At 49.0% G+C, this 23787-nt stretch overlaps 1 protein-coding gene across 1 annotated transcript in view; it reads right to left on the bottom strand.

The window, feature by feature from the left end:
- The window catches only part of SIDT1 (SID1 transmembrane family member 1), a 126961-nt gene that overhangs the window by 72079 nt on the left and 31095 nt on the right, over positions 1 to 23787 (bottom strand). Inside the window, exons 2-3 of the mRNA XM_060236850.1 lie at positions 12444 to 12565; positions 3277 to 3447 (exon numbers count right to left, since the gene is read on the bottom strand). Of these exons, the coding sequence (XP_060092833.1) occupies positions 3277 to 3338 (62 nt within the window). The 5' untranslated portion in view covers positions 3339 to 3447; positions 12444 to 12565. The remainder of the gene's footprint in view (positions 1 to 3276; positions 3448 to 12443; positions 12566 to 23787) is intronic.

The raw sequence follows: 23787 nt of genomic DNA, 5'->3' as shown, positions 1-23787 counted from the left end.
TCAACGGTGTCGGCCTGGCTATCAGTGCAGGGAGGCCAGTTAGATGGTATGAGGATGCCCGCTTGCCTCAGCCAAAAGCCCGGCAGAACAGCTCCGTTTTGCAGGCCATCCGAAATGGTAGTAAATCCGGTAGGGTCCGAATCTCCTTGGGGAGCTGATTCCACCAGGTTGGGGCCAGGGCCAAAAAGGCCCGAGAGAAGAAACCGTAGCTGATATCAAAAAGGAAGACAATACCGGCAGGGACCCCGGCTCAGTGGTAGAGTACCAGGCTCAGCATCTCAGGTGAAAGGGGCAGGAACGATGTCTGCCTGAGGGCCACGGAATATGACCAACAGAGGAGGTGATTTTGGGCTCGGAGGGCTGACTCAGCAGAAAGCACCGTCCTCCGCTCTTGAGTTTATGAAAGCCTTTAAATTTATACGAGGCGGAAGCCAGCCTTCCCAGGAGCTGGGCTACAATCACAAACTGTACCCATTTCATCAGACAAGGGCAATAAGGGCTGCCAGCCCTCAGGTGGGAGCAGGGGATCCCCCAGTTTGAAGGCACTCTCCCTGCTTCAGGGTCATCTGAAAGCCAGGGGGGAGGGAAATGCCTGCTGGGCACTCCGTTATTCCCTATGGAGACCAACTTCCATAGGGTATAATGGAGAATCGATCTGTGGATATCTGGGGCTCGGGAGGGGGGCGTGTTTTTTGAGGTAGAGGCATCAAATTTGTAGCATAGCAACCGGTGCCTCTCCTCAAAAAACTTCCCATGTTTCAAAAAGATTGGACCAGGGGTCCAGTTCTACAAGCCTCAAAAGAAAGTGCCCCTATCCCCTATCCTTCATTATTCCAAATAGAGGGAAGGCATTTAAAGAAGAAGACGATGATATTGGATTTATATCCTGCCCTCCACTCCAAATCTCAGAGTCTCAGAGCGGCTCACAATCTCCTTTACCTTCCTCCCCCACAACAGACACCCTGTGAGGCAGGTGAGGACTCTCACAGCAGCTGCCTTTTCAAGGACAATCTCTGCGAGAACTATGGCTGACCCAAGGCCATTCCAGCAGCTGCAAGTGGAGGAGTGGGGCATCAAACCCGGTTCTCCCAGATAAGAGTTTGCACACTTAACCACTACACCAAACTGGCTGTGTGCAGCCCCTTTAAATGTGACAGCCAGAACTCCGTTTTGGATTTCAGTTGTGCTTGTCACATTCTGCTCCTGGCTCCACCCCCCAAAGTCTCCTGGCTCCGCCCCCAAAGTCTCCTGGCTCCACCCCCAAAGTCCCCAGATACTTCTTGATTGGACCTGGCAACTCTAGGGGCAGTTGTCCATCGAAAACAACAGCTCCTTTAGCAGCGGTCTAATTGCAGCTCTTCTGAGAAGAAATCAAAACCTACTCTCTAAATTACGTGATGCTGTACTAATCCAGTCGGTTTACTTTTCAATGGGGATATTGTACTTCCGTTGACAGGGACAACGATCCTGAACTCACCTCCTGCCCAATGCTATTTGATTTATGTCCTGCCAAGAGAATCAGTTAATATCTACGGTTGGATGGGCAAACTCTCAGGCCAGCTACCTGGGAGTTTAAGAATGGGAATGCACGTGCAATGGAAAGTGCAAGACTGCATCTTCATCTGGAAGCATCTTGGAATATCTGGGATTGGGGTGGGGGGAAAGCAGAGAAGCAGAAAATGCTGTGAAAGTAAAGGAGCAGGTTTCACACATTCCTATTTATAACCTGTCTCACCCAGCGCTCCCATCTGTCCCAGCTGGTCCCTTCTCCAGCCAAAACAGACAGGAATTCAGGATACAGGAAAACATAGGGCCATGCAACACACACACACGCATACCCCACTGTGTGCTGACAACACCAGAAGATGAAAAACGACTCAGTGACACCTTTTATTTTAGAACAAAGTTTGAGTCCAGTGGCACCTATAAGACCCACAAAGTTTTATTCAAGGCAGGGCTTTTTTTTCTTGGAAAAGAGGTGCCAGGACTCTCAAGAGAGAAATGACGGAGAAACACATGCCTGCCCCTTACAAACTTTTACATGTTTTTTTGTGAATTTTGTTTCCGCAACGAGGTTCCGGACCACTGTTCCACCATGCCCCCCCCCCCAGAAAAAGGTCCCAATTCAAGGTACGAGTTTGCATGTGAACACAGACTTCCTCAGATACACACACAAAAGCTCACACCTTGAATAAGAACTCTGTTGGGTCTTAAAGGTGACACTGGGCTCAAATGTTGTTCTACTGCTTTAGCCCAACACGGCTGTCCACCTGGATCTACTTTTTATTTTGGACATTCTTGCCTTATAGCTGCCCTGGAGAGGCAGGGGGAGAGGGAAACTTTAACCCCTCCCGTCTTCCTATTTTTTCTCTAGAAAATGACAACTCCAAGTTGCTTTTATAGTCATTCTGAGGAACCTTCAAAGCACTTGTCCTTTCCCTCCTTGTCCTTTCCCTGGGCATCTCAAGGACCTTTTCCAGCAAGGAAATGGAAAGAAGGACCGCCCCGCTCTGCCTTCACCTTCCTTCTCCTTTATAAAGCCATGCATTTACTATAGCAGGGCTTTTTTTTTTTTTTTGTAGCAGGAACTCCTTTGCGTATTAGGCCATCCCTCCCTGATGCAACCAATCCTCCAAGAGCTTATAGTTGGCCCTGTACTAAGAGCCCTGTAAGCTCTTGGGAGGATTGGCTACATAAGAGGGGTGTGGCCTAATATGCAAAGGAGCCCCTGCTAGAATTCTATCTCTGGGCCCTGTACTAAGAGCCCTGTAAGCTCTTGGAGGATTGGCTACATAAGAGGGGTGTGGCCTAATATGCAAAGGAGCCCCTGCTAGAATTCTATCTCTGGGCCCTGTACTAAGAGCCCTGTAAGCTCTTGGAGGATTGGCTACATAAGAGGGGTGTGGCCTAATATGCAAAGGAGCCCCTGCTAGAATTCTGTCTCTGGGCCCTGTACTAAGAGCCCTGTAAGCTCTTGGGAGGATTGGCTACATAAGAGGGGTGTGGCCTAATATGCTAAGGAGCTCCTGCTACAAAAAAAAAGGCCTGATGAGAAGACAAGAGTCCCCGAAAAAGACCGTTGTGCTAGGAAAAGCGGAAGGCCCAACATGAGATGGACTGACTCAATGAAAGGAAGCCACGGGTTTAATTTTGCAAGACCTGAGCAAGGCTGTTAACAAAAGGACGTTTTGGAGGTCAATAATTCATAGCAGAGACTGGATGGCAAGTAAAACGCAAACACACGATGCTTGCAGAGACAAAATGTTGGCTACTCACCCAAGTTCAAAGCTCTTGAGCCTAGTTACATGGAGCGTATAGTGGGCATCGTACGGGGCCATGGATGCCACGTCTACGTATATGGTCTGTTCTGAAGGTCCACTCTCAGGGGTGGGTTCCGATGGGCAGAGGGTACGGCTCACTTCCTGGTAGTTGTAGCTTCTTTGGTAACTGCAGATACAAAATCAGAAGCTCACCCATTGTTTTCCACATCCAAGAAAGACGGTCACGCGCACGAGTCCATGGGGACGGGAGAATGGATCAAGACCGCAACTGAGACCACAGATTTTTCTTCCACAGAAGGGGTGAAAGCCAGCATAAACCAGCAAAGCTAGCCAGTTTGGCGTGGTGGTTAAGTGTGCGGACTCTTATCTGGGAGAACCGGGTTTGATTCCCCACTCCTCCACTTGCAGCTGCTGGAGTGGCCTTGGGTCAACCATAGCTCTCGCAAGAGTTGTCCTTGAAAGGGCAGCTTCTGGGAGAGCTCTCTCAGCCCCACCATAGGGTGTCTGTTGTGGGGGAGGAAGATAAAGGATATTGTGAGCCACTCTGAGACTCCTGAGTGGAGGGCAGAATACAAATCCAATGTCGTCTTCTTATCATCTGGAAGAACCGGGTTTGATTCCCCACTCCTCCAGTTGCACCTGCTGGAATGGCCTTGGGCCAGCCACAGCTCTCACCAGGGCTTTTTTTGTAGCAGGAACTCGTTTGCATATTAGGCCACACACCCCTGAGGAAGCCAATCCTCCTGGACTTATAGTAGGCCCGGTACTAAGAGGCCTGCTACAAAAAAACAAAACAAAACCCTGGCTCTCACAAAGTTGTCCTTGAAAAAGTAGCTTCTGGGAGAGCTCTCTCAGCCGCACCTACCTCACAGAGCGTCTGTTGTGGGGGAGGAAGGTAAAGGAGATTGTAGACAGCTCTGAGGCTGATTCAGAGCGAAGGGTGGGGTATAAATCCAGTATTATCTTCTTCTTGCGGCAAATTGGAAATGGTCGCTACCCTTATCGCGACTATTTGGATTTTGCACTTTGCTTTTTGAACCTGTGTGCGTGATGTTTGTATTACACTGTGTGCACACATTCCTGCCAGGTGAGGATAACATTTCATGTACCATCCACAGAATCCAGTGTGACAACGAGCCCGTTTGTTGTTTCAGAAGTCACAAGCCTTTGTTATTCGAGCTTGCAGTCATCGGGCCTGGAGTTGTCCCATTACCACCTACCACAGCTGCTGACAAAGTCGGTCTTCCACACAGCAGTTTCCCCCCACTTCTCAGCAGGACAGGGAGAACAAAGAGGAAGGGAGGGGGTTACTGGCGCAAGCAATGCAGCACTGCACTACTCTTTTCCATTCTATCGATATATCTAATAGCCAGCATGGCCCAATCTGTGGATGCTTATAGAATCGTAGAATCACAGAGTTGGAAGGGACCTCCAGGGTCATCTAGTCCAACCCCCTGCACAATGCAGGAAACTCACAAATACCTCTCCCTAAATTCACAGGATCCTCATTGCTGTCAGATGGCCCTGTGTGAAACCATGGTGACATCAGGGGGTATGGCCTAATATTTAGATGAGTTCCTGCTGGGCTTTTTTCTACAAAACCTCCAAGGAAGGAGAGCCCACCACCTCCCGAGGAAGCCTGTTCCACTGCGGAACCGCTCTAACGGTCAGGAAGTTCTTCCTGATGTTGAGCCAGAAACTCTAGATTTAATTTCAACCCATTGGTTCTGGTCCTACCTTCCGGGGCCACAGAAAACAATTCCACCCCATCCTCTGTCTAGATGACAGCCCTTCAAGTACTTGAAGAGGGTGATCATTTCACCTCTCAGCCGCCTCCTCTCCAGGCTAAACATGCCCAACTCCTTCAACCTTTCCTACTTAAATCTGCAGTCTGCGGCCATGTAAAGATACAGGGCAAATTTCGACAAACCTGGGGGACCCTCTCCCTACCCAAAACCACTCCCCCCTCCTGAAAACTGGGAAAGTACAGAGAGGGTTTAAATCTGTGAAAACAAAGGGGTGCTGTCTGCACGTGCACAGGAAACAGACCTCCATTGGAGCTGCTGCCTGATGGTGGAAATGGTGGGACTAAAGAAGGAGAAGGGGATCAAGGGTGCAGAGTGGTGGAGGACGGGAGGGCAGAGCAGCAGGGAGAGGAAGGAGAAGGCACAGAAGGACAAGGACAAGCGGAAGAGGAGGAGGAGATTAGATTTATATCTCCCCCTTCATTCGGAGTCTCAAAATGGCTTACAATCTCCTTTTCCCTTCCTCTCCCCACAACAGACGCCCTGTGAGGAAAGGGAGGGGCTGAGAGAACTCTGTGAGAAACCACTCTTGGGAGAACAGCTCTGAGAGAACTGTGATTGGTCCAAGCTCACCCAGCTGGCTGCATGTGGAGAAGTAGGGAATCAAACCTGGTTCTCCCAGAGTCCAACACACTTAACTGTTACACCAAGGAGAACAAGCTGCTGGCCAAGGTAATAAGGAGGCCCACTGCTTGAGGGGCACTGTGACAAGTATGCAGCAGCGGTGCTGCAGCCAGGGAGGCTGGCTCATGAATGGCAGGCAGGGGTGGAATTCTAGCAGGAGCTCCTTTGCATACTAGGCCACACACCCCTGATGTAGCCAATCCTCCAAGAGCTTACAAGGCTCTTTTGTTGTAAGCTCTTGGAGGATTGGCTACATCAGGTGGGTGTGGCCTAATATGCAAAGGAGCTGCTCCCCCATGGCAGGCATCCTAATTGAGGGGGGAATGGGCAGACAGAGCGGTGGGAGGGGGAGGGGAGGAAGAAGGGGTGGAGGAAGGTAGCTGGGGGCTGGTGTCAGAAGCCAGAGGACAAAGTGAGAGACCTGCGAGTTTCTCACAGCTCCTGATTTGTTCTGTTCTGATAACTGGAATGTCTGCCTTGAACGTATTCTGCCCTTTGTGTTTGCAAACGGGGCCGGAGGTCTGCTGCCACAACACAAAATATGCAAATAAACCCCTCCCCGTCATTGCTTTCTTTCTCCCTCTGTCCTTCAGCTAACTCCTCAAGGCTGTCTTTTCCTCAGCCCGCCACCAAAGGACTGTAAAGGGTTTGAACCGATGATAACCCGGAATTCTTGGCTACAGTGATAAGCCTGTAGATAGGTTTGGGGATGGGGAAGGGATTTTGCTCGAGATACTTTTGTCAAAAAACAATGCCATCCATTTATAACTTTTTGGAACAGGATCAAACCAGAAGGAAAGTGTAAGCAGAGAAGAACTGCTGCGCTCTATTTTTAAAAACAATCAATGCACATTTAGTGTTTAACTCTGAAGGAGAAGAAGAGTTATTTTTTATACCCCGCTTTTCTGTACCTTAAAGGCTGATAACAGTCTGGCACTTGGGGTCGACTCGAGAGACGCCTCTGAAGTCGACCCAAAAAAATCTGTTCAGACGGCAACATCTGTCGCTTTTCCTCCTCCCGTCCTCACCCTGTCCTCCAGGTGAATGAGACTGGCTCTAAAAGCTACCACTTCCAAAGTGGTAGCAAATCTTTGAACCGGCTGTCAGTCGCCTCCCAACTGTCTGAACGGGGAAGGGCACAAACGAGGCGACTCGGTGGTGTGGAAGCACCAAGCCGCCCTGAGCTGTTTCTGGCTTTTTCCCCCCTGGCAGTCCGGTGGGAGCGCTTGTGCGAAGCAGGAATGCTCTGCCCCTTTAAGAAACGCTTCTGAGGCGCCTCTCCGAGTGGAGGCACCCGGCCGGCGCACAGACGGGATGGGGCTGCCTTCCCAGTACCGTGTGGAGGTTCCAAGGTGACTCTTTTTGAGCCGTCCTGCTTTCGGCCGCCTCCCACTCACCCCAGAGTGCCGTCTGTTAACAGCCAAAGAGACTGAAAGCGGCTCACAATCGCCCTCCCCCTCCTCTCCCCTCAACAGGCACTCCCGAGCAAGGCTAGCCCTGCCACTAAGCAAACTAGGCGATCGCCTGGGGTGCCAAGATGGGCAGCCCCCCATGTGACTCGATGACATTATCAGGGGGGCGGGGGTTGCCAGAAGTTAGCCTTGTCCAGGGCCAGCCCTGCTTCTGAGAGAACGAAGACCAGCCCAAAGTCGCACAACAGGTTTCACGCAGAGGAGTGGGAAATCAAACCCTGATTCTCCAGGTTAGAGTCTGCCTCTCTTCACCACTACACCGCACTGGCTCTCTTGGAGAGATGGGGTTTTGTTTGAAAATATGGGATTCTGCATGAATGTCTCAGGGCGTTCTTTCTTCTCTCTTGTACGTTTATAACTGTATTTTTCAAATCTGTATTTGGTGAATTTCTGCTTGTTCAAGATTGATACCTTGCTTTATAAAGATGATGCCGCGCAGTCTAATCCAGGGGTGGCCAAACTGCGGCTCGGGAGTCATACGTGGCTCTTGCACACATATTGTGCGGCTCTCAAAGCCCCCACCACCCCATCGGTCAGCTTGAAGAATCCCTTCTCCAAGCTAAGCCAGCCAATGGCTTGGAGAGTAGATTTAAAGATAAAGTTGTTTTCTTTCCACCTCTCCCTTCCTCCCCCATCTGTTTGCTTTCTTTCCAGTTTTGCCTTTTTCCTTCCTTCCTTCCTGTCTTGTGGCTTTCAAACACACGTTATTCTGTGTGACTCTTACGTTGAGCAAGTTTGGCCACCCCTGGTCTAATCTTTCTCACTCTCTAATAGCCCTTAAATAAAGGACATTTCACAGTCACCGGCCAAGTTGCAAGAGACTGACGTTTTACTGCACTGGGGAATGAAAGGAGAGCCTGTAACAGCCCACAGGTTCTTCCTGCAAAGGCATAAAGAGTAATGGTGCATGACTGCAAACTCTCACAGCATCCAGAGGCTGATCCCAATAAAACTCACATTATTGCTGTTGGGAGACATTAGCTGTACTGAACAGGCTATTGAGGAGGACACAGGCGTAGCCACAAGGAACCAAGAGCCTGAGCGACGAATGCTGAAGCCCCGGGTTCAAATCTCATCTCTGCTTTAAACTTGCTAAGTGGCCTTAGGTCATCTCCTTCTCCTCCCCTCCCGAGGTTTGCAACGTTGACAAGCCTTCCAGGGTCGTCATAAGGGTTATATCAATGCTAAAAATACAGTCCGTTAGAGTTGGGCTGCAGTCATTGGCGTTTCTAATTATTTTGTCATTTTATCGTGCTTGATTCAGACACGCAACCTACTTTTATAGATTTTTACACTGGCAGTTTGCGACTATCACCGCATTGGAAACTCACCTTTTACATTACCTAACGTTCTCACAACTGTTTTGCATCATTGCTGCCAGAAGCATCTATATTTGTTTCGGTGAGATGAGTTTCAGAGCTGCTGCTGCAACGTTTTTCTCCACACTAGTTTTGATCTGGTCTTTTCTCTACAGGCATTTCAAACTTGCATTGCAGAAGTTTTTATGCATTTTAAAAGACTCCTCCAAAAGCCACCGCAAGGTGCAGTAATTTGCATGAGAACTGACAGCACTTGAAAATTTTCCACATCATTGCTTGCCTCATCTAGTGATTTAAATTTGTATTGTTTTTGCAGTGTTGACACGATTCCCAAGCAATCGTATACATTTAACTAAGCGCTGGTATTCCGGCTGCCCTCTGATCAGAGACAACACCCTCCCCCCCCAATTGAAACGCTTAAACGTAAAAGGAAAATAATTAAAGCGGAACAGTGGCAAGTGATTTGAAGACTCTAAAACTCTGGATCAAACTGAATTAAAAACACCGTAGTCTGAAGACATGAAGGCCAATGCTAAGTTCAGTTCTCTGCAGAGAGGCCGACTGTAACCTGGAGAGCCAGGTTTGAATCCCCACTCCTTCTCCCCAGGGCTTTTTCTAAAGCAGGAATGCCTTTGCGTCCTATTCCATCGGCTGACCCTATGCTGCGACACCACCTCTGCTGCAATACTGATTTTATACTATCTAATGTTTAGTATATTACGATGTGCCCAACTGAGCTGCCAAATTGTATTGTCTACTTTTATCGGTTTTAATTAGTTTTACTGTTTTAAAATGCTGTTATGCACCCTGAGCCCATATCGGAAAGGGCGGAATATAAATCAACTAAATAAATATAAATAAATAAAATATTAGGCCAGACACCCCCTGACGTAGCCAATCCTCTTGGAACTTACAGTAGGCTCTCTACTAAAAGGTAAAGGTAGTCCCCTGTGCAAGCACCAGTCGCTTCCATCTCTGGGGTGATGTTGCTTTCACTTTTTCATGGCAGACTTTTTACGGGTTGGTTTGCCATTGCCTTCCCCAGTCCTCTACACTTTCCCCCCAGCAAGCTGGGTACTCATTTGACCGACCTCAGAAGGATGGAAGGCTGAGTCAACCTGGAGCCGGCGACCTGAACCAGCTTCCACTGGGATCGAACTCAGGTCGTGAGCAGAGGGCTCCAACTACAGTACTGCAGCTTTACCACTCTGCGCCACGGGGCAGAAACAGAGCGAAAGTGATGAAGCCACAATCAGCAAAGACAAACCAGGATCTGAGTGATCACCTGTCAGCCCAACCCTTGTTTCACTAACTAACCCCTGTTAAAATAAACCTTGATGTCATGTTATCTCTGACCCGAGCCTCCAATTTAGAAGAAGATGAAGAAGATACTGGATTTATATCCCGCCCTCCACTCCGAAGAGTCTCAGAGCGGCTCACAATCTCCTTTACCTTCCTCCCCCACAACAGACACCCTGTGAGGTGGGTGGGGCTGAGAGGGCTCTCACAGCAGCTGCCCTTTCAAGGACAGAGTCTCAGAATGGCCTACAATCTCCTTTACCTTCCTCCCCCACAACAAACACCCTGTGAGGTGGGTGGGGCTGGAGAGGGCTCTCACAGCAGCTGCCCTTACAACCTCTGCCAGAGCTATGGCTGACCCAAGGCCATTCCAGCAGGTGCAAGTGGAGGAGTGGGGAATCAAACCCGGTTCTCCCAGATAAGAGTCCGCGCACTTAACCACTACACCAAACTGGCTCTCCACACACCAAACTGGCTCTCTCTCTAATTTTTTTTAAAGTCAAAGTTATAATCACGTTATCGGAATGATCACGATCTCATACGCCCTTCCCTTGGATTACTATGCTATTGTCTACCACAGACCGAAGAACGGTATACTTAATTTAATTTAATTTTTCAATTTATATCCCGCCCTGTCGTGCAAGTGAGCTCAGGGAGGCTTACAACATTAAAAACTTCGCAGCAACATTAAATAAACCACATCGAAACAAAACAATATCATAATTACAGAATTGTCTCATTAGATCAAAAACCCAGATCTACGTCACTGGCTACAAGTCATAAAACCACATATAGCCTGGCACACCTAGATCATAAGGCGCAGGGGAAGCGATTTCAGGGGACACCCTCTGGATCAATTAAAAGCCTGGCATCTTACAAGCCCTGCAGAACTTAGATAAGTCCTGCAGGGCCCGGATCTTCAGCGGGAGATCATTCCAGCAGGTGGGGGCCCGGACCAAAAAGGCCCTGACCCTCGTTAAAGCCAGCCAGGCATCCTTAGGACCAGGGATCACAAGAAGATGTGCAGCTGACCTCAGAGCCCAAGGGGCTCATATGGGGAGAGGTGGTCCCAGAGATACACCTTCTATCTGGGATGGTCGTCCTCTTCCACCGAGTGCACAGCTTCATGAGGGACACACTCGGAGCAGTGAGGGAGGTAGGGGACACCCACCTAGCCAGCCAGATCAGCAGAATCAACCCTGGCGATCAATGAACATATGAAGCTGCCTTATACTGAATCAGACCCTCGGTCCATCAAAGTCAGTCTTGTCTACTCAGACTGGCAACGGCTCTCCAGGGTCTCAAGCTGAGGTTTTTCACACCTATTTGCCTGGACCCTTTTTTGGAGATGCCAGGGATTGAACCTGGGACCTTCTGCTTACCAAGCAGATGCTCTGCCACTGAGCCACCGTCCCTCCCATATGGGGTGACAGATGTCGCAGCCAAATTGACCTCACATCCAATGACTATGCACGGGTTTTTTTGAGCAGGAACACAGTTCCTGCGGGCTTGGTGTCAGGGGTGTGGCCTAATACACAAATGAGTTCCTGCTGGGCCTTTTCTACAAATGACTATGCATGGTATTTTGTTATGCTGTTTGCTGGGCTTTGCTGTGCGGTGCTGTGCTGTGCTAACTTTTTAAAGGCAACTGTTTTTGTTTTGTGTTTTTCTTTTCCTATATTTTTCTCGTTTAAATAAATGTTTTTTCTGTTTTAAATGCTGGCAGTTCATCTCTGTACCACATAGATCCCCGACCGCTTAGACCACGCTGTGTTAAGAAGGGGGCCCCAGGGAAGGGGGAAGGCATGCAGTTGGATAAGGTGCCAATCCTCCAGGGGTGCCCCAAAGAAGTGCTGAGGTCTCTGTGAAACCCAAGTGCAGGGTGGCAGAGGACCTGGAGGCCTGGCCTCACAGCTGGAAAGGGGGATTGGGAGTCCTGTTCCTCTCAATCTGAACCCCGGGACTGAGCAGGTGGTGGCAGCGAGCCCAAGGGGCAGGAGGAGACATAGCTCCCTCCAGGAGTTGGCGACTCCATAGGGAGCTGACGGGACCGGGTCTGAAGGCAGAATCGGGCCGGTTCCGCCACACTATGCAATCATAAAGGTAGTCCACCGTGCAAGCACCAGTCGTTTCCGAATCTGGGGTGATGTCGCATCACGATGTTTTCACAGCAGACTTTTTACGGGGTGGTTTGCCATTGCCTTCCCCAGCCATCTACACTTTCCCCCCAGCAAGCTGGGGACTCATTTTACTGACCTCAGAAAGATGGAAGGCTGAGTCAACCCAGAGCCGGCTAGCTGAACCCAGCTTCTGCTGGGATCGAACTCAGGTCGTGAGCAGAGCTTGGACTGCAGTACTGCAGCTTTAACACTCTGCGCCACGGGGCTCCTGATATGCAATCATATGACAGTGCAAAAAAAAAAAAATGGGGAAAAGCAAAAATGTAACACGGACCTCAAAGAAAGATGGATTATAGGAGTCTCCTATTCAGGTGATTTGAAGGGAAGGGGGACTATTATGATGCAACTTTGTACCAATTGGAGATACCAGTTCTGGGAGAGTTTAGGTACCACAGTGCCAGATCTCTCCAGGTGGGCAGCGGTAATCGAGTGACAAATGGCAAATGTATACAATGCTACTTACAGGCCTCGAAAAATAAGGGGGACCTGCCAGGACAGCACCCCCTTCTGCTGCCGAACTACAAATAAGACCGGATACTGAAGATCCTCCGAGTCGCTCCGTACGTTCACCCGGACTGCATCCACCTGTGGAAACAGAGAGAGTCAGAGCCAGGGATGAAGATGAAGATACTGAATTTATATCCCACCCTCCACTCCGAATTTCAGAGTCTCAGAGCAGCTCACAATCTCCTTTATCTTCCTCCCCCACAACAGACACCCTGTGAGGTGGGTGGGGCCGAGAGGGCTCTCACAGCAGCTGCCCTTTCAAGGAGAACCTCTGCCAGGGCTATGGCTGACCCAAGGCCATTCCAGCAGCTGCAAGTGGATGCAAACCCGCACCGTCCTGTCCCAGTCAAAACCCAGGAGTACATCATGGCTGTTTCTACCATTTAGTTGTTGCAGCACCTCACAGTGCAACCCATAACGAATGATGATGTGACCTTGACCAAAAAAAAAACTTGACCCACAAACTGTCCAGGGTAGCTGTTGGATCAGATAGACCTGTTCCCCTAGAAAAGTCAGGGAAAGGCTCCTTACACTAGAGGCGCTGTAAGCGAAAGACCATACAATGGTGGTCAAATTTGCTTAACGGAAGAGCCACACAGAATAAATGTCAGATGTTTGAGAGCCACAAGACACGAACATCAGAAGAGCAGAAGGAAGGAAGGAAGATAGATAGGGAAGGGAGGAGAGGGAGAGGTGGAAAGAAAGCAACTTTAACTTTAAATGCATTCTTCAAGTTGCCAGATGGCTTGGCTTGGAGAAGTGATTTAAAGAGACAGATGCCTTCTCCAAGTCAGCTGATGGGGCAGTGGGGCCTTCGAGAGCCACACAATATGTGTGAAAGAGCCACATGTGGCACCTGAGCCTCAGTTTGGCCACCCCTGTACTAAACACTATTATTAATAAGGCAGATAGATTAGTTTCCTCCATAGCCTTCCTCTTCTCTGCTCTGCGATGTTGTCTTTGTTTACCCAGAATTCTGGGTAAACACCCTTTCTTTCAGCTATCCTTCTTCTCTTCTTGCTTCAGTCTAACATGAGTCTAAGATGTGCTCTCAGCATCTCTCTCCATTCCAGCATCCACAAACTGCCAGAATGCCTACCCTTCCTTTCCTATCATTGTATGGAATTGCTTAACAATAAAGAACATTATTTCCCCCCCTAAAGCAACATGCCTTGGGAAGACTTTATTCTTTCAGTCAGCATCCCAGTTTTGCTGTACATGCCAGTTTTAGAGCTAACGGAAGCAAAATGTCTCTGCTAGCAGAACAGACCCGCGGGGTCCAACTAGATTCCACTTAAAACCCTTAAAGATGCAGTCACAGCTGACTGAGGCACCCTTAAGGCCTCAATCGCTTTGATTCTGTGGGCGCTCTTGGAATTCTTACCGTGTGGTGGGCACCACCACAAAATGGCTACCACAGGAGGCGGACCCAAATACAAAATGGCTGCTGCCGCAGGCAAAGCCACATACACAGAGGAAGCCCAAGTGCAGGAGAGAAAAAGGGTAATTAAAAATACAATGGAAAGGTGGGGTGAGAGAGAATAAAACAAACACTGTGGTAGCAGCTCCACTGAAACAATGTTCTTTTAATTGGCCCAGCGGCTCAGCTCTGCAGTGGCCAATCAAAAGCCCTGCTGGGCAAGAGACCCTCATGGCCTCACCTACTTTCTAAAAGCACTTGGTGGGCGCCAAGAAAGGTGGTAGGAGCCATGGTGCCAAGAGGCACCACTTTGAGGACTCTTGCCATAAGGAATATCTGCTTCAGGCTGTAGGAAACTGGAACCCAGGAGGGGCAGGGGATGCCCCAGTTTGGAGCCCTCCTCCCCACTTCAGGGTTATCAGAAAGCAGGAGGGAAGGAAATGGCTGCTGGGCATTCCATTATTCCCTATGGAAACTGATTCCTTTAGGGTATAATGAATTGATCTGTGGGTATCTGGGGCTCTGCGAGGGGTTGTTTTTTGAGGTGCACCAAATTTTCAGCATGGAATCTGGTGCCTCTCTTCAAAAAAACCCCCCAAGTTTCAAAAAGATTGGGCCAGGGGGTTCAGTTCTACGACTCCCAAAAGAATAGGGTTGCCAAGTCCCCACCTTCCCATACCGGGGACTTCTGTGCGCACTTCACAATGACGTCACCCGGAAGTGATGGCAGCACCCTGCAAGGTACCTACTGTACCATAGAGTTTTCCTTCCCAAATGGCTAAAGCGCCCAGGAAAACCATAGAGATTTCCCGGAAATGCCTAGAGCGGCCCCACATGGGGGTGCCACCATTTTGATGGCATCACTTCCGGGAGACATCATCGCGCTAGCGATGTAGGGGGAGGTTCCCCCCATCGGCCCAATGTGGGAATCCCCCACCCGGACCAGGGGCTTGGCAACACTACAAAAGAAGATACCCCTATCCTCCATTATGTCCAAATGGAAGAAAGGCATTTAAGAGATGCGCAGTCCCTTTAAATGCGATGACCAGAACTCACTTCAGAGTCCACAATCATGCTTGTCACAACCTTAGTCCTAGTTCCACCCCCAAAGTCTCCTGGCTCCACCCCCAAAGTCCCCAGATATTTCTTGAGTTGGACCTGGCAACCCTGGCCCAGGCACCACTTCCTTCTCTCTCAACGGAACCAGAGCCTCCACTGGACCCATGAGGCAGACCATGTGGAGACACAGAAGAGGATTCCACATCCCAGTCCATCTTCCCCCCCCCCCACACACCATCTGGTCAACAGTCAGAAGTAAAGACAGATGCTGCTGTGAGCAGCGTGGGTGGACCAAGACTGGGCTGTTTCACCAGAGTCTGGTCGTTGCTGCTATTTCGAGATCTGAGTGATGCTCTTCTTAGGGTCAGGCCTGCTATTTCCATTTGGACTCCCCTGGCTGTTGCCGTTGCCTAGGAACACCACACGGCCTGGAACAGATCAGCCTCATAAACCTCACTTACTGACAACAGAGCGCTGGATCGATTTATGAGAGCCGTTTTGTGGGTTTTGTGGAGGTGTCCCCTTGAGAACCCTCAGATGAAGGATTTCCCCTTCAGATCACCAGAAATGTGCATCGTTAAGCATGACGGATGGAGTGGATGCATGTCCTAAGAGAAAAAGACTGCCCCGTTCCCACACTATGTGGCAATCCCCTACAAGTTGTGGAATGCAGGCTGCCTGCGTGTTTGCTGCTGCATTCTCACAATGCTGACTTCAGGCTGTACAAATTACTCCAGAGAAATCCATATCTCCCAGAGCTCTTTCTTCTCAACTAAAGTCACCTTGCAGAGATCATCCTTGACTTGCTATCCTTTGGGGGAGTTTGAACTCCGATCATCTTATTTCCTCTTAAGCCCCCTTTTTGACTTGCTTTACCTCCTTATTTGTTAGAACATAAGAGAAGCCATGTTGGATCAGGCCAGTGGTCCATCCAGTCCAACACTCTGTGTCACATAAGAACATAAGAGAAGCCATGTTGGATCAGGCCAGTGGTCCATCCAGTCCAAAACTCTGTGTCACATAAGAGAAGCCATGTTGGATCAGGCCAATGGCCCATCCAGTCCAACACTCTGTGTCACAGAAGAACATAAAAGAAGCCATGTTGGATCAGGGCAGTGGTCCATCCAGTCCAACACTCTGTGTCACATAAGAACATAAGAGAAGCCATGTTGGATCAGGCCAGTGGTCCATCCAGTCCAACACTCTGTGTCACATAAGAGAAGCCATGTTGGATCAGGCCAATGGCCCATCCAGTCCAACACTCTGTGTCACAGAAGAACATAAGAGAAGCCATGTTGGATCAGGCCAATGGCCCATCCAGTCCAACACTCTGTGTCACAGAAGAACATAAAAGAAGCCATGTTGGATCAGGCCAGTGGTCCATCCAGTCCAACACTCTGTGTCACACAGTGGCCCCAAAAATTATATATATACACATATATATACACACTGTGGCTAACAGCCAGTGATGGACCTCTGCTCCATATTTTTATCCAATCCCCTCTTGAAGCTGTCTATGCTTGTAGCCGCCACCACCTCCTGTAGCAGTGAATTCCACATGGTAATCACCCTTTGGGTGAAGAAGTACTTCCTTCTATTCGTTTCAACCCGACTGCTCAGCAATTTCATCGAATGCCCACAAGTTCTTGTATTGTGAGAAAGGGAGAAAAGGACTTCTCTTTTAGCTAGGGTTGCCAGGTCTGGGTTGGAAAATACCTGGAGATTTTGGGGGTGGATCCAGGAGAGGGCAGGGTTTGGGGAGGGAAGGGGCCTCTGCATGGTACGCTGCCATAGAGTCCCCCCTTCAAAGCAGCCATTTTCTCCAGGGGAGCTGATCTCTGCCCACTGGAGATCAGTTGTAAAAGCGGAAGATCTCCAGACCCCACCCGGAAGTTGGCAACTCTACTTCAATGCTTCAAACTGGCAGCTCAAATATCCCCACAGACAAAGACCCCACCAAAGATCTTTGTCCGACTTCTAGGAAAATGAACATGTCTGTCCTTGGGACATCTTGAATGTCCTGAGTGACCCCGCCTTTTACTTTTGTGCCGGAATATTGCCGTTACAGCAAACTGTTTACCTGCTTTGTAAAACTATGGGTTGTAATCACTATAATTTAGAACCCAAATTATAGTTTAAAATGCAAATATATAGGGGCAGGAGTCAGCAACCTCTTAAAGTTAAAAAGCCGTAATATGTAAAAATTCAGCAATGGGATTAACAAGGATCCCACTTACGTGACTGAAAATATTAAGCTTAAAACATTACTAATAACTGACAAGTAAATGAGTTATCCATAAAGTTTCTATAGCCCAAACACCGGTTGTCGTGAGTCCTTCACTAGAAAGTGACACACCAAGATCTTAGCTCCACTGCACCCACCAACAGCTCTTCTAGTGCCTCCAAGTGTGTGCAGAAAGTGGGTGAAGCCAAATGGGACTTTTGCCAAGTAGGATACGGTTGTCAGTCCCTAGGTCAGAGTGGGGATCTCTCTGGTTTTGGGGACTTCTCCCCACCACGGACCAACTGGCTGGTGGGGGAAACCCATTTTGTGGTTGTGCCCACAACCCTGCGTCAGAATTCCAAAGGTGTCCACAGGCTCAAAAGGGTTGGGGGCAACGTTCCCTCTAAGCTGCAGAGTCTTGTGAGCCAAAATTCTACTTTGTGAGCTTCTGGCATGAAAGCGGTGAGCTCCTGCATCAATTAGTGTGCTCTGGGGCCATCCTTCCTGAGCTCAGACAAAAATGTGTGAGCTGGAGGCTAAAAAGCTGTGAGCCAGCTCACGCTAACTCAGCTTAGAGGGAACCCTGCTTCGGGGATCCCTGCAATACATTTTTAAAAAGGCACAGGAGCACCCTGTTTGCACTGAAAGAAATCCTTCAGTCTGAGATGATAAGGAGCCCAAGGAGATAAGGTTTTAAATAAACAAATGTATAAACAAATCTGCACATGGTTTGCACCTGGACTACTAAGAAGTGTTCACCTCCATCTTTCCCCCTTTCTGCTAAGTATCTCTAAGTAGCCTTTTAGTCCCACAAAATTCTTTACCTGCCATTCCATTCGCGTGCTGATCGTTCTAGCATCCCACCTACCCAAGGCCGGAATAATTTAAATATTATAAGAGAAGAAAGAATCAACTCAAATTTCACCCACCCCTTGCTGCTAAATTGGTAACCAGTCCTCTGGAGAACAGCGGCCCCGCGACGCAGAGTGGTAAAGCAGCAGTACTGCAGTAGTGTGGTCTGAACTCTCTGCTCACGATTTGCGTTTGATTCCGGCGGAAGCTGGATTCAGGTAGACGGCCCAAGGTTGACTCAGCCTTCCATCCTTCCGAGGTCGGTAAAATGAGTACCCAGTTTGCGGGGGGGGGGGGGGGGTGGAGTTTAAAAAGACTGGGGCAGGCAATGACAAACCACCCCGTAAAAAGTCTGCCGTGAAAATGTTGTGAAAGCAACGTCACCCTAGAGTCAGAAATGACTGGTGCTTGCACAGGGGACCTTTCCTTTTCCTCTGGAAAACAGGTCTATCCACCCCCTTCCACTATATTGGTAACTTGGTCTCTGCAGAACAGGTCTACCCACCCACTTCCACTATATTGGAAGACCCGGCCTCTGCAGAACAGGTTTACTCACCTCAACCTACTATATTGCTAACTTGGCCTCTGGAGAACAGGTCTACCCACCCTCTTCCGCTATATTGGTATACCTGGCCTCTGGATAAAGTTAGTCTCCCCTTCCACTATATTGTAACTAGACCTGGCCTCTGGAACAGGTCTACTCACCCCAACCTACTATATTGCTAACTTGGCCTCTGGAGAACAGGTCTACTCACCCTCTTCCACTATACTGGTAGACCTGGCCTCTAGATAACATTACTCTCCCTTTCCACTATATTGTAACCAGACTTGGCCTCTGGAGAACAGGTCTACTCACCCCAACCTACTATATTGCTAACTTGGCCTCTGGAGAACAGGTCTACCCACCCTCTTCCGCTATATTGGTATACCTGGCCTCTGGATAAAGTTAGTCTCCCCTTCCACTATATTGTAACTAGACCTGGCCTCTGGAACAGGTCTACTCACCCCAACCTACTATATTGCTAACTTGGCCTCTGGAGAACAGGTCTACTCACCCTCTTCCACTATATTGGTAGACCTGGCCTCTAGATAACATTACTCTCCCTTTCCACTATATTGTAACCAGACTTGGCCTCTGGAGAACAGGTCTACTCACCCCAACCTACTATATTGCTAACTTGGCCTCTGGATAACGTTACTCTCCCCTTCTACTATATTGTAACCAGACCTCCAGAGAACAGGTCTACCTACCCCTTTCCATTATATCAGTAGACCTGGCCTCAGAGTGTTGCTCTGTGCTGAGCCTTAGAAAACATAGCAGTACTTGGAGGGGTGGCCTTGCCGCTTAGAGGGAAACTGTGTTTCCTCCTGGTCTCAGCCTGGAAGGGAGCCTAGTTTCTCAGGTGTCATTTGAGATGATTCTGGATGGACCTGGGGGTGGTTTCTGTACTTCAGTGAAAGAACAACGAATGGAGAACACGGACTGAATGCAGCTTCCCAGAGAAGTACACTCAGCACCTTCGCAGTACAGTTGAGCCGACCGCTTGTGTATCACAGAGGACGCGTGCACGTTCAGACCTTAACATCGTGCCCTGAAAAACCCGCTTTTTACCTGCCCGTTTAAAAAGACAGACAGACAGCCCGGTGAGGGCCTCTGGTGAGTGCGAAAGCTTGCCCAACGTTTGCTGTTAACGTGGTTGGGCCCAACAAAAGGCATTACATGGATGTTGCTCTCGACCTTGGCTCATGCACAGATAAGGTTGCCAATCTCCAGTTGGGGGCAGGAGATCCATGGGTATCTGGAGCTTGGAGGAGCTATTTTTTGAGGTACAGGCACCAAAATTTCAACATAGCATCCATAGCCTCTCCTCAAAATATGCCCCCTCCCAAGTTTCAAAAAGATTGAACTATGGGATCTAATTATATGAAGGTACCCCTGTCCCTTATTATTCCAAACGGAGAGAAGGCATTTAAAAGGCACGCGGTCCCTTTAAATGTGGCCGGAACTCCCTTTGGAGTTCAATCGTGCTTGTCACACCCTTGCTCCTGGCTCCACCCCCAAAATGAGTCGGACCTGGCAACCTATGCACGGACCAATGCGACAGTACAACTGTTCGTAAATACAGGCCACGCTCAACCTGTGGGCCACGGCCCAAAAGCAAGGCAGCATAACAATGTTCTAAATAAGTTAATGACGTAAATGTCTGAATTGAACCAGCGAAGGTATAATCGACAGATGGTTATCCCTAAAGCACCCTAAAGCGAAGCCTCGATCGGACTGTAGCTCCTTGGCATCCGTGCACATTTTAGGACTGTGTGCCTAGCAGTCATCCTTTACATGTTTAATGCAAGGAACTCTGACGTGATACCAGCGTAGCCAAGGCAACCACAATTATACATGCGCGGGGCAGTGGGGGCTCTCTCAGGACGAAGAGAATCGTGTTTTGCAGATCTCGCCACAGTGGCAGGAAAGCATCTACTTCCAAAGCTCTCTCCACTCCTGCCCTTAGGTGCGCAAAATGCATCTGACATTCTTGTCAACAGAACAGTTTCTGTGACAAAATATTCCAGGGGCCAATAGATGTGCGGATCCATTTAGATGGCCAGATCTATCTTAATGCTGCATTGGATTAGCCCACCAAGGGCGATTTTGTCAATGTCAGAACGCACCAGCCAAAATGCTTTTGCTCGCAAGAATCAAAGCAGGTCAAAGGAAATTTGGTCCTGGGAGATCCATGGCTGACAGGGAGGAAATTCTAGTAGGAGCTCCTTTGCATATTAGGCCACACACCCTAGATGTAGCCAATCCTTCAAGAGCTTACAAAAAAGAGCCTTGTAAGCTTTTGGAGGACTGGCTACATCAGGGGTGTGTGGCCTAATATGCAAAGGCGCTCCTGCTAGAATTCCACCCCTGATGACTGGTTTTGGTTTTTTAAACGTGAAATGGACCACCGAGGGTGCTGAAAGAGGGCTGTCCCGTGCAGACCAGTTTTTCAATCAATACAGCCCTTACCTTGGTTGCTTTCCCACCCACGGGGGGGGGGGGGGAGATATGGGAAAGTAGTTTGCGTGTGCAATTCTGATTGCAAAAATGGATGGTTGGGCCAAGGGTCAACCACCCCAGCTGGTTTCCATTGTAGGGTTGCCAGCTCAGGGTGGGGGAAAACCTGGAAATGTTGGGGATGGGACCTGTTTTGGAAGGGGGGGGACCTCATCAGGTTAGAAAGCCATAGAATCCACCTTCCAAAGCAGCAGGGGTGGGATTCTAGCAGGAGCTCCTTTGAATATTAGGCCACACCCACCTGATGTAGCCAATCCTCCTGGAGCTTACAGTAGGTCCTGTACTAAGAGCCATGTAAGCTCTTAGAGGATTGGCTACATCAGGGGTGTGTGGCCTAATATACAAAAGAGCTCCTGCTAGAATTCCACCCCTGCAAAACAGCTATTTTCTCAAAGGGAAATTATCTCTGCTATATACAGATCAGTTGTAATAGCAGGAGATCTCAAGGCCCCACCTGGAGACTGGCAACTCTGTTTCATTGCAATCAAATCAGCCACCTCCTGAGAACCAAGGGTGCATAATTGTATGTTGTTGCAAGCAAGGTCTTTGGATGTGCAAAATAAACCTCCCCACTTGTTGCTGTAACAGGGGATCCTGACAAACAACACCCCCCCCCAAACAACTGTGTCCCAAACCCTTAAAAACCCTTAATAGCCCCCAGGCATTCCAACCCACTGGAATTCATATCACACCTCACTTACTGAGGTGGAAACCAGTTCTGGAGTTTGAATCTGATTAGAAAAAGAGAGACAAGACTATTTAGAGGGAACCAGCGAGAAGGAGTCCTGGGGAATTTCAAGAAGAAGAAGATATTGGATTTGTATCCCACCCTCCACTCCCAATCTCAGAGCGGCTCACAATCTCCTTTATCTTCTTCCCCCCCACAACAGACACCCTGTGAGGTGGGTGGGGCTGAGAGGGCTCTCACAGCAGCTGCCCTTTCAAGGACAACCTCTGCCAGAGCTCTGGCTGACCCGAGGCCATTCCAGCAGCTGCCAGCGGAGAAGTGGGGAATCAAGCCCAGTTCCCCCAGATAAGAGTATGTGCACTTAACCACTACGCCAAACTGGCAAGTGTGTGCTGTTACTTTTGGAGCGCCCTTGCATTGTCTTTGTGTAACCCTGCTCACTTCCTCAACATATTTATAGACGAACAGGCTCCGAAAATGCCTAAGAGGATCACTAAAGACTCCCAGTAGCCAGCCCCCAGGTTACATCACGTACATTGCCCTAAGGCAGCAAGAACCAGCTTGGCTTCTTAGCAGAATGTCATCTGCCCTCTAGAAGAACATCCAAAGTGGCCGGTTTTGCGGTCGCACATTCCTTGAGATGTTTGGAAAAACTGGTCAAATGCGCCGCACGCACAAGAAAACCCCTCTCTGGGCTAGACCAGGCACAGCGGCCCCAAATCTCCCACTGGAAGGGGTGTTCTCTAGCTCAGCGCCTAACCAGCTCTGGCACACCTCCAGGGGCACATCACTGTGTGACGTGCAATAATGCACTTTCCATGCACTTTCCAATTGGATTTTGCCAGTTCACACAGTAAAATCCAGACCAATTTCCCACTCACCCTCCGCCACTCTCATGTTCCTCTGCTCAGCAGGCCTTCCTTCCAATTTCCTTCCCCCGGAGCAGATAGTGTGAAATCAGAAAGAAACCCTGCTGAGAAGAGGAACTCGAGAGCGGCATAGTGGGAAATCTGTCCCAGTTGGAAAGTGCACTGAAAGCGTATTGAAAGTGCATTATTTAGCGTGCATGTAGATGCTGGTATTGACCTTTAAAGCCCTTTATGGTCAAGGACCTGTCTATCTGCAGGACCGCCTTTCCCCATATATTCCCCAGAGAGCACTGCGTTCAGGGACAAAAAATCTACTGTCCATCCCTGGACCAAAGGAGACCAGGTTGCGTTCGACACGAGCCAGGGCCTTCTCGGTGGCAGCACCAGAATTATGGAATGCTCTCCCGAAGGCCATAAGGGCCCTGCGGGACGTCTCTGTGTTCCACAGGGCCTGTAAGACCGAATTGTTTCGACAGGCCTTCGGTATTTAACTGAGAGAGAGCTGCCACCTGACATCAGTTAGAGTACTCGGTGATCACCGTCTGAAAAGCAGAACAGCCAATATAGTAATGATACAGCACCATGTCATAGCTTTTTAAAAAAAATTAATTGTAATGATGTTTTATTGATTTTAATTGTGTAAATGAATGTTGTGAGCTGCCCTGAGTCCGCTTGCGGGGAGGGTGGGATAGAAATTTAATGTAATAAATAAATAAAATAAGAACATAAGAGAAGCCATGTTAGATCAGGCCAATGGCCCACCAGTCAACACTCTGTGTCACAGAAGAACAGAAGAGAAGCCATGTTGGATCAGGCCAATGGCCCATCCAGTCCAACACTCTGTGTCACATAAGAACATAAGAGAAGCCATGTTGGATCAGGCCAATGGCCCATCCAGTCCAACAGTCTGTGTCACAGAAGAACAGAAGAGAAGCCATGTTGGATCAGGCCAATGGCCCATCCAGTCCAACAGTCTGTGTCACAGAAGAACAGAAGAGAAGCCATGTCGGATCAGGCCAATGGCCCATCCAGTCCAACACTCTGTGTCATACAGTGGCCAAAAAAAATTATATATATATATATACATACACACACACACTGTGGCTATAAAATGCATTTACACCATC

The sequence above is a fragment of the Heteronotia binoei genome, chromosome 4 (genome assembly GCF_032191835.1).
Source record: "Heteronotia binoei isolate CCM8104 ecotype False Entrance Well chromosome 4, APGP_CSIRO_Hbin_v1, whole genome shotgun sequence".
Classification (NCBI taxonomy): domain Eukaryota; kingdom Metazoa; phylum Chordata; class Lepidosauria; order Squamata; family Gekkonidae; genus Heteronotia; species Heteronotia binoei.
The sequence above is the reverse complement of the archived record's forward strand: the minus strand, read 5'-3'. Positions and strand labels throughout refer to the sequence as shown.